We start from the raw sequence: 14,527 nt of genomic DNA on the forward strand, positions 1-14,527 counted from the left end.
GTTACTGACTAGCATTTTAATGACAGAGATTGTGTGGTAGTGCTATACCCACTTTCAACCCTTAATGCTGAGTAGATAGTGTGCTCGAGTATGACAGCAGGAGCAGCATGAAACTTGTTTAGCGTGGGATTGTGTTCACAAATTGGAAATGTACTCATGTGACCAACTTTGTTCTTGCACTTCCAGATGGATGGAGGCCTGTCTGAACGAGGAGCTGCCTCCCACAACAGAGCTGGAAGAAGGATTGAGAAATGGAGTCTATCTGGCCAAACTTGGAAACTTCTTCTCCCCTAAAGTGGTTTCTGTGAAGAAAATCTATGACAGGGAACAGACTAGATATAAGGTGAGAGCTGTTGGCCATAGATACTGCCTTAGGTAGACATCTAAAATAGGGAAATGTGCACACGGAGGTACTGTGAGCAAATAAGCAGAAAGTTAGTTATACTAGTGTTACCTGAGAAACTCCACCTTCACTCTAGAACGTTGGTTAAGTGAGGGGGAGTGGACTCTTAGCTTTATATCTGAGCTTGCACTCGTGAAAGAACTTGTCATGAACAGCCAATATAATCATATATAGAAGACTTCTGACTTCTTTTCTGTAATAGTGCTGTTTTCACTATCTGTTAATGAACCTCCCTGCTGTTCTTGGCAGCTGTGATGTTTTATTTCTTACTGCCCTCCCCCTTGTTTCTGCCTATTTTTATTTCAGGCAACTGGTCTCCACTTCCGGCACACAGATAACGTAATCCAGTGGCTGAATGCCATGGCTGAGATTGGTCTCCCCAAGGTAATTTCTATGTTGTACATGCAGATAAGTAAATAATCTCAGAAAAGCTTTACATTCCATGGAAGCATTTGCCCTTGTACAAAAATCAGCAGACTTCATCTAGTTAATTCTTCATTTTCTAGATTCGCATCCCTATAGAAATTCTCACCTAAAACTTGCTGAAGGATTTCACTCTGCTATGTGTGCGAGAATGATTAGGAGCAAAATAACTCCTCCTTCTGTACCATAATTAATATCACTAAGCTTGCATAACACCTGCATTACATTGTTCTTGCCTTGCATTCGTTTGAGCAATATCTGATCTGAGCTACAGTTTGAATGTGGAAGTTTTTTTTAGAAATCTAGGCTAAAAGAAGCAGTGCAACAGAAAATACACCCAGAGTTTTCTGGACTGTTTTCATTAGTGTATTGCAGGAGAATTGGGCCTATCATTGTTACGCGATTTGGCTGTATAGAATGAGCATCATTCAGACTGCTAACTTCGTTTTGTCTTTAGATATTCTACCCAGAAACTACAGATATCTATGATCGCAAGAACATGCCACGCTGTATCTATTGTATTCATGCACTCAGGTAAGGCATGCTAGGCAGAAACCTAATTGCTTCTGAAATCTTTCTGCAAAGCTGAAAGGCGAGAGGGGAGACAGCTGAACTGAAGGCTGGATGAGGATGGGTTTTCTAGCAGAACAATCTTACCAGGTCAGAGCAAAGATCCATGAAGCCAGTATTTTGCCTTGGGCAGTGGCCAAATCTGATGCTGAAGGAAAAAGAACCAGTCAAGTATGTTGTGATTACTACCTTCCCATCCCAGTTCTCACCCTTCCTTTCTGCTGTCTGAGGCAGAACTAAATGTTTTGGGACTTAAAGGAAAACCCGAAGCCCTAAAAGGTGTTCGTGAGAAAGGAAGATCTTAGTTTATCTAGGGATCGGTCAGATCACTGAATGAAAGCCACTGTGGTCACAGCATTGTACTGCAGTATGTGTACCTTGATGACCACAGTAAGTGATCGAGCAGGAACTGTTGTTGAAAGGTCTCTTAAATTTTAGTCTCACATAGGCCGAGTAGGATAATCCCAGTTCTTGAGAAAACTGGGAGGATTCATTGTTTGATGCTTTGCTTTTCAGTTTGATAGGATGGAACATCACATGCGTTTTTGATTTTTTTTTGGGGGGGGTTTGGTTTTTCTGTGTTTGGTTCTTTTTCTCCCCTGGCTAGCTGGTTTGAGTGCAAGTGTGGCTTTTGGAACATGTTGAGATTTTTATTTTAAAAAGATTCCTTTTGTAGAATTTACTAGGTGATTGAATGCTGGGTTGTATACAGTTGGGTCTTCATCTGTTGCTTGCTCAGTTTCGCTTCTCAAGAATGGCATGTTCTGCTCTCTGATCTGTTGCCAGTGTGAAATCCGTAGAGATGGATTCCATTTATCTGAATGTTATCTGATATTTCAGATTGCTGTAGATGAAATTACTATTTATAGAAGTGAGCTTGATCCCAACTTTAGATCTAAAATGAGTTGTCTTGTAGAATTAAGTCATACGGAGTTTACAGAGCAGTGAGGAGTAGACCTGTGGTGGGATACACTGTCACTATCAAGACTGATGCACCTTTTTGTTTAGATTATGGCAAAGTTCCTCCCTCGCTGGCCGCTTTGTCATAGCTACTGTAGCTACTTTATGCCAGGAGTTGGCTGACATGTATTCTTGTTACGTGTTCTTTGCTATAGCCAGGCTGTTCCCACCTGCTGTCCCCCACAGTGGTCTGAATTGTGGACAATTACCAAGCTTCCCAAGAAAATTAAGGTTGCTGTTGCTGTACTCTTTCTAGATCATGTATTAGGAAAAGAAAATTAATTCAGGGAGCAAAATTAATAGATGCAAACAGTCCCAGTAGTTAAGGCTGTAGAAGTGATAGTCTTTCATCTAATAATACCTTTTCCATGCTACTTAATTTTTTTCAATTGTTAACCTTTTTGGCTGAAATGTTCTGTAGCCAATTTCTCTGCAAAGGCAACCTCCTCAAGAGTTTATCATTTAAATAATTTTACTTATCAAGGAAAGAAGAGTAATTCTGACATGTAAATATAAATAAGGTAAAGGATGTTTTTATAAAACCTTGTCCTTTTTTCAGGCTTAGTGATGAAGTATGTTTTGGTTGAGAAATAAAGATCTAGAATGCAGTTTTGTTGACAGTCGATAGGTCAGAAATGTTCCTGCCTGGTGTTTGTGTTTTGTTTTGTAAAAAAAAAAAAAAATATTCTACTTAGATTTATAAAGATTGGAGATTTAGATTTGACATGTTGAGGTCATGCGAAAAGGTGGAATTTGTTACCCTCTATTTTCCAATCACGTTAAAACTGAGTTTACCAGAGGAATGGATATTTAGTTTATTTTTAATGTTCCTGTATAATCAGATATTTTAATAGAGGGTACATTTCCATGATATGTGCCGAGTCGGCATGACAGGCAAAAAGGAGAGGAGTTGCTTCGCTTTCCCCAGTCCCATTAGTCCTCCTTAGATGTATGGATTCATCCCTCCTTTGTAGCAGTTCCATTTCTCATCAGGCTCCACGTGAATACATTAACACCATTTTAGTAAGCCAGATCAGCTTAGTGAATACTTGCCCCCTGCTCAGCACCAGTGTGGCCACACCTGCAGTACTGTGTCCAGTTCTGGGCTCCCCAGCACAAGAGAGACATGGACATACTGGAGAGAGCTGAAGGAAAGGTCACTAAGATGATTAATGGACTAGAGCATCTCTCCCGTGAGGAAGGGCTGAGAGAGCTGGAACTGTTCAGCCTAGAGAAGAGAAGGCTCCAGGGGAATCTTGGCAGTGCGTGCAGCTATCTGAAGGGAGGGTGCAAAGAAGGTGAAGCCAGGCTTTATTCATTGGTGCCCCATGACAGGACAAGAGGCAACTGGCACAAACTGAACCGCAGGAGTGTCCCTCTGGACGTCAGGAAACACTTTAGTTACTGCGAGGGTGACCGAGGAGTAGCACAAGTTGCCTGGAGAAGTTGTAGAGTCTCTACCCTTGGAGGTACTCAAAAGCCATCTGGACATGGTCCTGGAGAAACTGGTCCTGCATGACCTTGTTTGAGGAGGGAGCTTGAATGAGAAAAACTTGAGTGCACCTGCCTAGCCTCAACCATTCTGTAATTCTGTGAAGACTTCAGAGTGGTGGACCAGTTATGTGCAGCTGAGGGGGGAAGAGAGCAGTCAGCTCACTCTCTTGGTGATTATGAGCTGTTATGTTGGCTTACCTGAGTGGCTCCTTGAATCTATATCTGCTAAAATTATCTGTGTCATTGTCAGAACCACAAAGAAAAATTACTAGTTCTAATTATTTGCTTGCTTTCTTTTCTAGCCTGTACCTGTTCAAACTGGGTCTTGCCCCCCAGATTCAGGATTTATATGGGAAGGTGGACTTCACAGGTGAAAAAAATAAAGTGCTGATGTGTGCTGCCTTTCTCTCATACTCTACTAGGCATTGTATAGATCAAATAAAGGATTGTTGTTGTTGATATCCTAAATGCAAATTAAATTCAAAATTAGTGGCTGTGAGGAGTTCTAGTAATTTAAGAAAAAGGTTTGGTTTGGGTGCTTCTCAGCCAGGCTGTTAAATAGCCATCAGTTCACTAGTCATTACTTTTGCAGTAACATAACAGCCCGTTAACTTTTTTGCCACTGTCGTAAGATGCTTAAACCTTGCCTCCATCCCTTTGTGAGAGGTTTCAGTTTGGAACTTGGTAAGTGGTTCCGAACTCCCTTGACAGTTTAAAGTAGAGGTGCCATCAGCTGAAGAAGAGTTTGCCAGCTGATCTGCTTCAGGGGATTCCAGCACAAAGTCTCATGTCCAAATGCATTCTCAAGGTTTCAGTTCCTTGATGTTTACAAAAGAGTCATATTCTGTATTTTGCATTAGTGAGGTTCCTGCCTGCGGGTGTGCGTCTGATTTAAAAGGTGTATAAACTTTATTTTTCTGCAAAACAGTTGTTGATTGCACCTATAAAATGCTAAACTATCAGCTCTCTGAGTTGTATGGTATTTAGCAACAGCATGTCTCGATATCCTCCATGTGCTTTTCTCAGCATAGTTGGTCTCTCTGTGGGGAAAAAAGAATGCTACAATACTGCCTGTGCATTTTCCTGACCTGTTGGCAGCTGTAGTTGAGGCACCTGAGAATGATGGAGTCCGTTTCCAGCTCCTCATGAGAGTCATGTGTTGTTTTCTAGTGAGAAAGACTACAGAATATTCCCATATGAGTTTCGGGAGAAATGTGGATTTTAGGAAAGTGTGCAAAACATCTGTCAGTTTTCATTTATTTTGTTTCACTTACTGAGTTATGTTCAAAGTATTATTTAAACAGTAAATGTAATTTATTGTAGTTATCCTAAATTGTTTTGTAGAAGCAGTTGGTATAGCAGTGCTGGTTCCTAATTTGTTTAAACCTGCATAACACTATATTTATGTATGTTTCAGAGGAGGAAATCAGTAATATGAGGCTTGAACTGGAGAAGTATGGTATTCAGATGCCTGCCTTCAGCAAGATTGGAGGAATTCTTGCGAATGAACTCTCTGTGGATGAAGCAGCATGTAAGGAAAAATGGAGTTTCGTTTTATGTGATTATTCAAATCAGCAGATTAGATTCTTTTTTTTAAAGTGTTGGTTTTAATACCCCCTGTTGTAACACAGTATGGTCCTTTTGATATGCCTTTTGGAAGACTGGGAAGAGGGTTTTCTTCTTTCTCTTGTGTGTTGTGTTTTTTTTATTTTCTTTCTGGAACATGATGATTTGACTAGCTAGAGTATCGTACTAGGAAGCAGGCTGCCATTTTTTGTCAAGAACACAAAGCCGTGATGGAATGAGAGGTACTTTGATAATTCTTTTATTTCCAGTTAATTTCCAGAGAATTCTTCTGCTCTTTCCAGTTAAGTTCTCGATTTTTAACAGAGCTGTTGTGTTTGGGACTAACTGGCAGACTGTGACTTGTTTTTCAGTACATGCTGCTGTCATTGCCATTAATGAAGCGATCGACCATCAGGTTCCAGCTGACACTCTTATGGCAATGAAGAACCCTAATGCCATGCTAATAAATCTTGATGATCAACTGGAATCCATTTACCAAGACACACTCTACAGAGCAAAGCAAGACAAGATGGAGAATGCAAAAAATAGGGTAGATCAGTTCTTCTTTCAAACCATCTATTTGCATGCATTGCAATTTTGTATTGCAGTGTAAACTGGGGAATTCACAGAATGTGTGTTATGGTCCTGTATGTATAGTGTTAGGTGGATTTACTCCTGGTGGTATTTGATAGGTCCCCCAGTAACCTGTCTTCCTATTGTAGAAGACAGGCAGCAGTTAGCTGTGTTAGCTGTGTGGATGTGGTCTATCTTGATTTCAGTAAAGCATTTGACACTGTCTCCCACAGCATCCTCGCAGCTAAAGTGTGGTCTGGATGATCGGGTAGTGAGGTGGATTGTGAACTGGCTGAAGGAAAGAAGCCAGAGAGTGGTGGTCAATGGGACAGAGTCCAGTTGGAGGCCTGTGTCTAGTGGAGTCTCTCAAGGGTCGGTACTGGGACCAGTACTATTCAATATATTTGTTAATGACTTGGATGAGGGAATAGAGTGCGCTGTCAGCAAGTTCGCTGATGACACCAAACTGGGAGGAGTGGCTGCCACACCGGAAGGCTGTGCTGCCATTCAGAGGGACCTGGACAGGCTGGAGAGTTGGGCGGGGAGAAATTTAATGAAATATAACAAGGGCAAGTGTAGAGTCCTGCATCTGGGCAAGAACAACCCCATGTACCAGTACAAGTTGGGGACAGAGCTGCTGGAGAGCAGCGTAGGGGAAAGGGACCTGGGGCTCCTAGTGGACAGCAGGATGACCATGAGCCAGCAGTGTGCCCTTGTGGCCAAGAAGGCCAGTGGCATCCTGGGGTGTATTAGAAGGGGTGTGGTTAGCAGGTCAAGAGAGGTTCTCCTCCCCCTCTACTCTGCCCTGGTGAGGCCGCATCTGGAATATTGTGTCCAGTTCTGGGCCCCTCAGTTCAAGAAGGACAGGGAACTGCTAGAGAGAGTCCAGCGCAGAGCCACGAAGATGATTAAGGGAGTGGAACATCTCCCTTCTGAGGAGAGGCTGAGGGAGCTGGGTCTCTTTAGCTTGGAGAAGAGGAGACTGAGGGGTGACCTCATTAATGTTTATAAATATGTAAAGGGCAAGTGTCACGAGGATGGAACCAGGCTCTTCTCAGTGACATCCATTGACAGGACAAGGGGCATCGGGTGCAAGCTGGAACACAGGAGGTTCCACATAAATATGAGGAAAAACTTCTTTACGGTGAGGGCAACTGAACACTGGAACAGGCTGCCCAGAGAGGTTGTGGAGTCTCCTTCTCTGGAGACATTCAAAACCCGCCTGGACGCGTTCCTGTGTGATATGGTCTAGGCAGTCCTGCCCCGGCAGGGGGATTGGACTAGATGATCTTTCGAGGTCTCTTCCAATCCCGAACATTCTGTGATTCTGTGTTACGCGGTTTAACTGTCTGAAATATGGACCGCACAGACACACAAATCACGTCAGCCTTTATATGTTGGGAATGTTATTCCTCTATTTTCATACAATATAGATACATTTTCCTAACAGTGAAATGATGAGCAAAACTAACATGCTTTCAGAAGGGGTCGATGTTTTAGTGTGCTGTATATCAAATGCCTAGCTATGTGTACTGCTTTCTGTGTTCTGGAGCTCTACTGTTTGTTCCTATAGAGCCATTACATTGAAATAAGGTGTTTCTAGGCTGTCTGTATCAGAGTGTGAGTATACTTACTTTATATGTATTTACTTCTAGGGCCTCTTCTTGCATGTGTAGAGGTAGCCTATCTATGACCTATCACAGCTCTGTATAGATACAGTTATCCTCCCTGACCTTTTCAATGAGAAGATCTATGAGGGTAAAGGAAACTGGAGAAACACTGATTAGTTTTTATTTCTTCTTCAGATTGCCTCAGAAAATTCAGAGAGAGAGAGAGATGTGTATGAAGAACTTCTGACTCAAGCTGAGATTCAGGGAAACATCAATAAAGTGAACAGTAGGTATCATCCTAAAGTAATAGCTCCTCCTTGCTTTCTGTGATGCTAACAAAAGTGGAAGGCAGCTCCCCTGTTTTTTGGGTTTTTTTGGTGGTGGATTTTTTTGTTTGGTTGTTTTTTTTAACTCATTATTAGTACATAGTTGTAAGCTGAATTCGTTTTGACTCGGTTCACCTTTCTTTAGGAAGTGGATTGTCCATGTTGCTGCGCACCCCCTCCCCCCAATTCTTTCTCTTGAGTAATGCATGTGATTTCCAACCTTCAGACCCTTTTTCAAGTGCTACTTTGCAACTGAGTTTGGAAGTCTTCCATTCAGATTCCATGTCTAACTTGCTATCCATCAGGTCTAAGAGTATTTCTTTCTGAGCAGTAGGTTATATGAACTGTGGGACTTCCTCATTTAGTGTTTTTCTCAAAACTGTGCTTTACTGTTGCTAGCACATGCAGCCATATCAAAGATTGACCTAGCTTTGGAACGAGGAGACACATTAGCACTGTATGAAGCTTTGGCGACACCAGCCCTGGGACTCCGAGGATTGCTACAAGAAAATTGTGACTGGTATTTCAAGCAGTTTTTGAGTGATAGACGACAGAAACGGGAGGTATGAAAAAGTCCAAATTACCCTGATTCATGAGATTTTCCCCCGTCCTCCCCCCTTTCACCATACCACTATATACTAATCACTTGCTATATATACCTGCACTGCAGTTTAGTGTTGGCTTGAAACAGTTAAGGCTAAGAGACAGAAGCGTACAGTAAGCATATTTATCATTTAGTTTTCAACTCTGCATATGAAAGGCCAGTATAGTGCTTATATGTATGTATATATAATTAAAATACTTTAACCAAACCTTAAAATACTAACTTATGTGTGTGTGGAGTACTGTTATAGTATAGGTGCATCTTCCCTCTCATTTTACTATTGTCAATGCCCAAATAATGTGGATATTTGTGTTTTATAAATACCTATTGGATAAGCATATACTACTGTCACTGTGGAGAATCCCACCATACACCATTTGTAGACATGGCAGGTGGGGACATGGTTCAGTTGGGGACTTGGCAGTGTTAGGTTTACAGTTGGACTCGATGATCTTAAGGATGTTTTCCAACCTAAATGATTCCATAACTAAAATTAACCTTAGTTTCTCATTTCAAGCCAACTCTTTAATGGATGTTATGTGCAGGCTGCTTATGTATGCTGCTTATAAAGTGCACAGAATAGTTTTTAAAACCAGCATTGTCTCAGTTATCACAATGTCATGTATGTTAATAGGGGAAAAATAGGCAGATGGTTGTTAGCAAGGTAGACAAGATATTCCATGTATTTGGATCCAGGAAAAATGCAGACAAGTCAGTTACACAGTTGCAACAAAGTAGATCTTGGGCGCTGTGGTGGATGCATAGGTGCTTGTACGTCATAGGTAGAAAATGCAATGACATAACCCACAGCACCTGCTGGAAGACCTGTGGAGGAGGAGGAGATGAGATGGCTTTTGCGCTGTGGGGAGTGTGGAAAAACTTGACCAATTTAACAGCCTTTAACAATGAGATGACTGGTTGGTGGATGAGAGGAAAGCAATGGATGTTTATCTTGACATCAGCAAGGCTTTTGACACTGTATCCCATAATATCCTCAGACAAACTGCTGAGACATGGGCTAGGTAAGTGGACAGCGAGGCAGACTGAAAACTAGCTGAACTGCCAGGCTCAAAGGGTTGTGATCAGCAGCATGATGTCCAGCTGGAGACCAGTCACTAGTGGTGTATCCTAAGGATTGGTACTGGGGCCAATGCTATTTAACATCCTCACTAATGACCTGTAAAAGGGGACAGAGTGTACCCTTCGTAAGTTTGCAGATGATACAATACAGGGAGGAGCAGTGAATACACCAGATGGTTGCAGAAGCTATGTGGCATTAGAGTGTTTTAAGGAAAAGCTGGTGTGTTTTTATTATTTTTATTGATCTATTTGAAGTGAATAAGCTGACATTGTTTCACCCTCCTGGTTTCTTTGTTTTCTCAGGCTGGCCTTACAGGACCTCTGCAGAAGGAAGAGTTGCAGCTGGGAGTGGATGCTGCTAACAGGGCAGCACAACAGTATCAGCAAAGTAAGGATCAGCAGAAACTATTGCAGCAAAGTGACCATGGATGTGATCAAAAGGATGAGACAGCACAATATTTGGGTCTATGTGGGGATACGTGAGGTCTCTCTCAGACAGTTATAAATATTAAGTACTTCACGGCTGCTAAGACCATCAAAGAGGGACAGTTGCCCTGATTATTTGTAGTGTCTTTTATCCAGCTCTTGCAATACTGCTGGAGATAACAGCAGATAATTTGAAATATTAAGAAACATGGAACTTTTGTGTCCACCTTAAATAACCTCTTTTCTAGAATGCTTGTATGAGTTTCTGTGCTATGGATCTGTGAAGAAAATCTGGATTGCTCTGTGAGGTGTGAAAGCTAGGTTAACTGCTAACCATTGACATAAATCTTACTTGGTTTGAGCTACAGAACCTTTAACTGTTGCTAAATATCAGGTAGCAAATAAATTGCAAATCACAATGGCTGGTTGTTTTTTGATTGATGCTTCTGACACCATGTAGAGCTCTCTTCTGGAGAAGAATGTTTGGTTCTGGCTGTGCAGGAGCTATTCAGTTTGTGATAGATAGAAAGGAGACTACTAGAGATACGGGGAGAGGGAGTTTAGCATACAAGAGGAAAATAGTGAATGCCTAGTAACTAGGAGGCTACCTTCGAAGTACCTTGCTTGTTCTGGATGGAGCTCAGTGTTTGTTTGCCTACTTGCACTATTTTAAAGTTAGCCAATGTGTACGCACTATAGAGTGCCTGTTTACTGCCTTGAGCAGGATAGACGTAGACAGGAAGAAGTTGTTACCACTCTCCCATCCAAAAATTTTCAATTACGAGACTTTTTACTATCAGAAGAGTGAAATGGTGAAACAATCCTTTGATAACCAGGCAAAAAGGTGAACTGGGTTCAGTGAGCTTTATTTTAAAGAAAGCATTATATATTTTAGTTGTCTGCAGTAATGGAAGACTAGCTGGGGAGGTATGGATCAGAAAGCTTCGCTCATTTCCTGCAGCTAAGGGAATCACTCTTTTTCTTGTTAGGTATCTGGTTATTGAGTAGAGTAAAAGAGCTCTTATTACTGGGGACTTGACTGTCTGCCTTCCTCATTCTTTATGTTACCTCTTTGAATTTCTAGGGCTGGCAGCAGTAGCCAAAATTAATTCTGCAATTCGAATGGGTGATGCTGAGAAGACTGTGGCAGAAATGATGAATCCAGAGGCCCAGTTACCAGAGGTTTATGCATTTGCTGCAGATCTTTACCAAAGGGAGCTGGCCACCTTGCAGCAACAGAGCCCTGAAGTAAGTGCCGTGTTCTCTCTTATTTCTGGAAGTTGGTACAGATCACCAGGTGTACCTTGTCTGTTTTGTTAAATGCATTCTCTGGAGCAAACCTGTCTTGAGTCTTTATAGAACTGCCTTGGTGTTCAGTCTGTTCTGATGTGAAGTTTAATCCCTGAATCTTGAGCTACTTGGCCCTGTAAGATTCTACTTTAATCTCTTACTTGGTGGTGTAGCATTGTTTATGATACTCATCTTTCCACTTCTGTGTCATAAAGGTTGTTCCTTTGCTTTGTTATATGTCTATTCTGACAGCTGCTCTATTCTGTGTGTGCAGCAACAGTTTGTAAAGAGCAAGTGGAATTAATTTGTTGTCCTCCTTGTATGCAGGGTAACCTCACCCATCCAGAATTATCTGTTGCTGTAGAGATGCTCTCTTCTGTGGCCCTGATTAATAGGGCTTTGGATTCAGGGGATGTGAATACAGTGTGGAAACAACTGAGCAGTCCTGTTACAGGGCTTACAAACATTGAGGATGAGAACTCTCAGAGGTGGATATTTCAAGGAATCGTGTCTGTCCTTGATATTGCTTATATTCTGTGACTTTTAAATTTTTTTTTCCCCTCTTACACTTTGCATTCTTTCTGCGTTATTTATTATGGTATTGATTTAATCTCCGTTCCTCTGGTATTTTGTTCTTGCGATTACTGTTTCTTACTGGTCTGATTTCTATGCTGTCTCTCAACGCTTCCTCACAGATTTCGCATTAAAGCCCACGTTGTGGTACCATTAGGTTGACACTAACACTACGCCAGCTCAGCCAGCGTGTTCTTTGCCCTGGACCTCGTTCAGTGTTTTAGTGCTTTGTCCGTTATTTCGCATTTGGGCTGACCATCCTGCACGCAGCCTTTCTTCTTTCTCTTCTTTCCCCTTTTCATCTTTGTTCCAGTTTCAACCCTCATGTTACCTCTTCCACTTTGTGTACAATTCTCATGTTGTGTGTTCCCTGGCCAGCTTGTTGTGATGTGATGTTTGTTGGTTTTGGTTTTTGTTCTTTGACAGATATATCGATGATTTGATGAAGCTGAAAGCTCAGACACGTGCAGAAGGGAATGAATTTATCACGTGGAATGATATCCAGTCATGTGTTGATCGTGTGAACATAGTTGTGCATGAAGAACATGAAAGTAAGTTTTTCTGCTTGATTCATGCTAGACTGATCCTAGCTTAGAATGAGTGCTAAAATTAGGTGCATGTCAATACAAAAAGTTATTGATTGACTTGTAGTTGTGTCATACATGAGATATCTAGGAAGATCTTAGTTGTGAGCAAGACTTCGTGGTCTGTAATATAAAAGACTTGATAGCAGGACTGTTGAAGGAGAGATCGAGCAGTCAGGAGTCTTTGTGGTATTGAAATCAGTATCTCCAAACAGTTGCAAATTTCAACCATTTTTGGGTAACAAAATGTGTTGTCTGCCATCAGTGTCTAGGATTAGTTTAGAATCTTCTCTAATTTTGCTTCAATCTCTCAAAGTTAACGAAAAATAGTATCGCCAAAATCTCTGAGTAAATTGTAGCCCAGTCTTGGAGTACTCCATCCTCCTTCCTAATTTGCTGCATTCAGTTTAAGTTACTTTTCTTGAAGTCTTGTTCTGTCTTTGGCTGCAGTCTCTGCCCTGCTCAGGTTTTCCGCTCCTCCCTTTTAATCCTTCTTTTGAATGTGCTTTGGTCTTTATACCTTTCCAGTATTTAGTGGAAATTCCACAGACTCAGTCCAGGATCCCCCTCTATCTGTGGGCAATCTAAACTGCAAATGCAAGATAAGCTACTCATCTTTGTGTTGATGACTCTCAGACGTAATGATCTGTCAGATGCATTTCTGCAGTGGATGAGGAGATTGAATAAACAACAGAAAGATGAGTTTACTTCAAGGTCTTATTCTCAGTCCTTTAACTCCAGGCTGTATTAACACTACTTCCAAATTACAGCTTCTTTGAAGATCAGTAGTGCAAATATTGCATCAAAGAAGTAGGCTTTGTGGTTACTTTGATTCAGTGATAAATCAACAGAGATGCGCAGAAAAGTTTATTCTGAAATGCTGTCTGTTCAACAGTTATGTATTCCAATGTTTTTGCCTAAAACATTTGATAGAGATTTTTCTTTTTTCAAAGAAGATTTAATTATCTCATCAGTTTCATGCCATTCAAATTTTAAGTTCCAGATATTGGGACCCAAATCTCAAATTAGAGTTGAAACGGAAAGTGCTGATCTTTTAAGAGGTTAATTGCTTTGTTTACAGTTAGTTCCATCAGGAAATTAGAAGCTTTTACTTTGTTTTAACACTGTGTATGACTACTAGTTGTTAACACCAGTATCTATAAAAGCTGAAATGGCTGATAACTGACCTTCTGACCAGTAGAAGAATATGCCTGCACAGCTGTTGCCTTTTAATATGAAATATTGGTAAAGTGGGAAAAAAAAATCCCCGATGGGAAAAAAATGCAAAAACTTATAGAAGTTATAAGTGTATGAGCAAGGGCAAATACAAAAACTTAAATACTCATGAAGGAAAAAATTCCTGATGTAAGCTGAGAAAGGTGAATGGGTGTTAACCTAACTTCTGTGCTGCTTCTAGTTCTGCATTTTTTTAATTTCTATTTTTAGTAGTGTTTATGTTAATAAGTGTCTTTTAGCAGTGGTAGAAGACTGGAATTGAGTGTAGTAATAAAAATTTTGGCAAAACAGAAAATTGGAGTAATTCTCCTCTCTCTAAGACAGTATTAGTTGACTTAAAATCCAGAGTGGAGATAGAGGAGTCCTTGGAAATAGCACAATTAAGCAAATATTATTAGGTAGATCCTTGTGAGGTTCTGTATCAGGTGGTTTAATTTTCTATTAATTTTTTTCAGTTTCATTAAGGGACCATAATTTTTGCTTATGACCAGTACTGAAAACCTCCTGCATGTGCAAGTAGCAAGACATTCACTTTCAAGCCATCTTTGTAATATTTAGCTCAAAGCCTTGCATCGTAAGAGGGGAGAGATTTGTCACAAATGTGGAGGTGACAATCACGTTTATACTGTACACTGAGACAAACGGGTGTCTTCTGCCATTTCTTGTTGTGTAGTTGGCGAGTTGTGTTTCACCTTGAAAAGACTTTGTACTCTAGAGAGGGTTACATTTTAATTTAAGAGCCTGCTATCTTGATTGACTTGTTTCCTGGATCTCCAAATAGACGCTGGGTTTCCTGTTTGGGTCCCATG

The 14,527-nt window shown here is 41.0% G+C and overlaps 1 protein-coding gene across 2 annotated transcripts in view; it reads left to right on the forward strand.

The window, feature by feature from the left end:
- Nucleotides 1-14,527, forward strand: part of IQGAP1 (IQ motif containing GTPase activating protein 1) — a 73,281-nt gene that overhangs the window by 27,177 nt on the left and 31,577 nt on the right. For both annotated transcript variants that reach the window (XM_068409881.1, XM_068409882.1), the window contains exons 3-14: nt 187-343; nt 710-787; nt 1,284-1,360; nt 4,153-4,220; nt 5,268-5,381; nt 5,788-5,966; nt 7,795-7,885; nt 8,325-8,488; nt 9,913-9,997; nt 11,120-11,283; nt 11,653-11,813; nt 12,325-12,449. In XM_068409881.1, the coding sequence (XP_068265982.1) occupies nt 187-343; nt 710-787; nt 1,284-1,360; nt 4,153-4,220; nt 5,268-5,381; nt 5,788-5,966; nt 7,795-7,885; nt 8,325-8,488; nt 9,913-9,997; nt 11,120-11,283; nt 11,653-11,813; nt 12,325-12,449 (1,463 nt within the window). The remainder of the gene's footprint in view (nt 1-186; nt 344-709; nt 788-1,283; nt 1,361-4,152; nt 4,221-5,267; nt 5,382-5,787; nt 5,967-7,794; nt 7,886-8,324; nt 8,489-9,912; nt 9,998-11,119; nt 11,284-11,652; nt 11,814-12,324; nt 12,450-14,527) is intronic.

Source organism: Nyctibius grandis, chromosome 11, assembly GCF_013368605.1.
Source record: "Nyctibius grandis isolate bNycGra1 chromosome 11, bNycGra1.pri, whole genome shotgun sequence".
In the NCBI taxonomy this organism is placed as follows: Eukaryota; Metazoa; Chordata; class Aves; order Nyctibiiformes; family Nyctibiidae; genus Nyctibius; species Nyctibius grandis.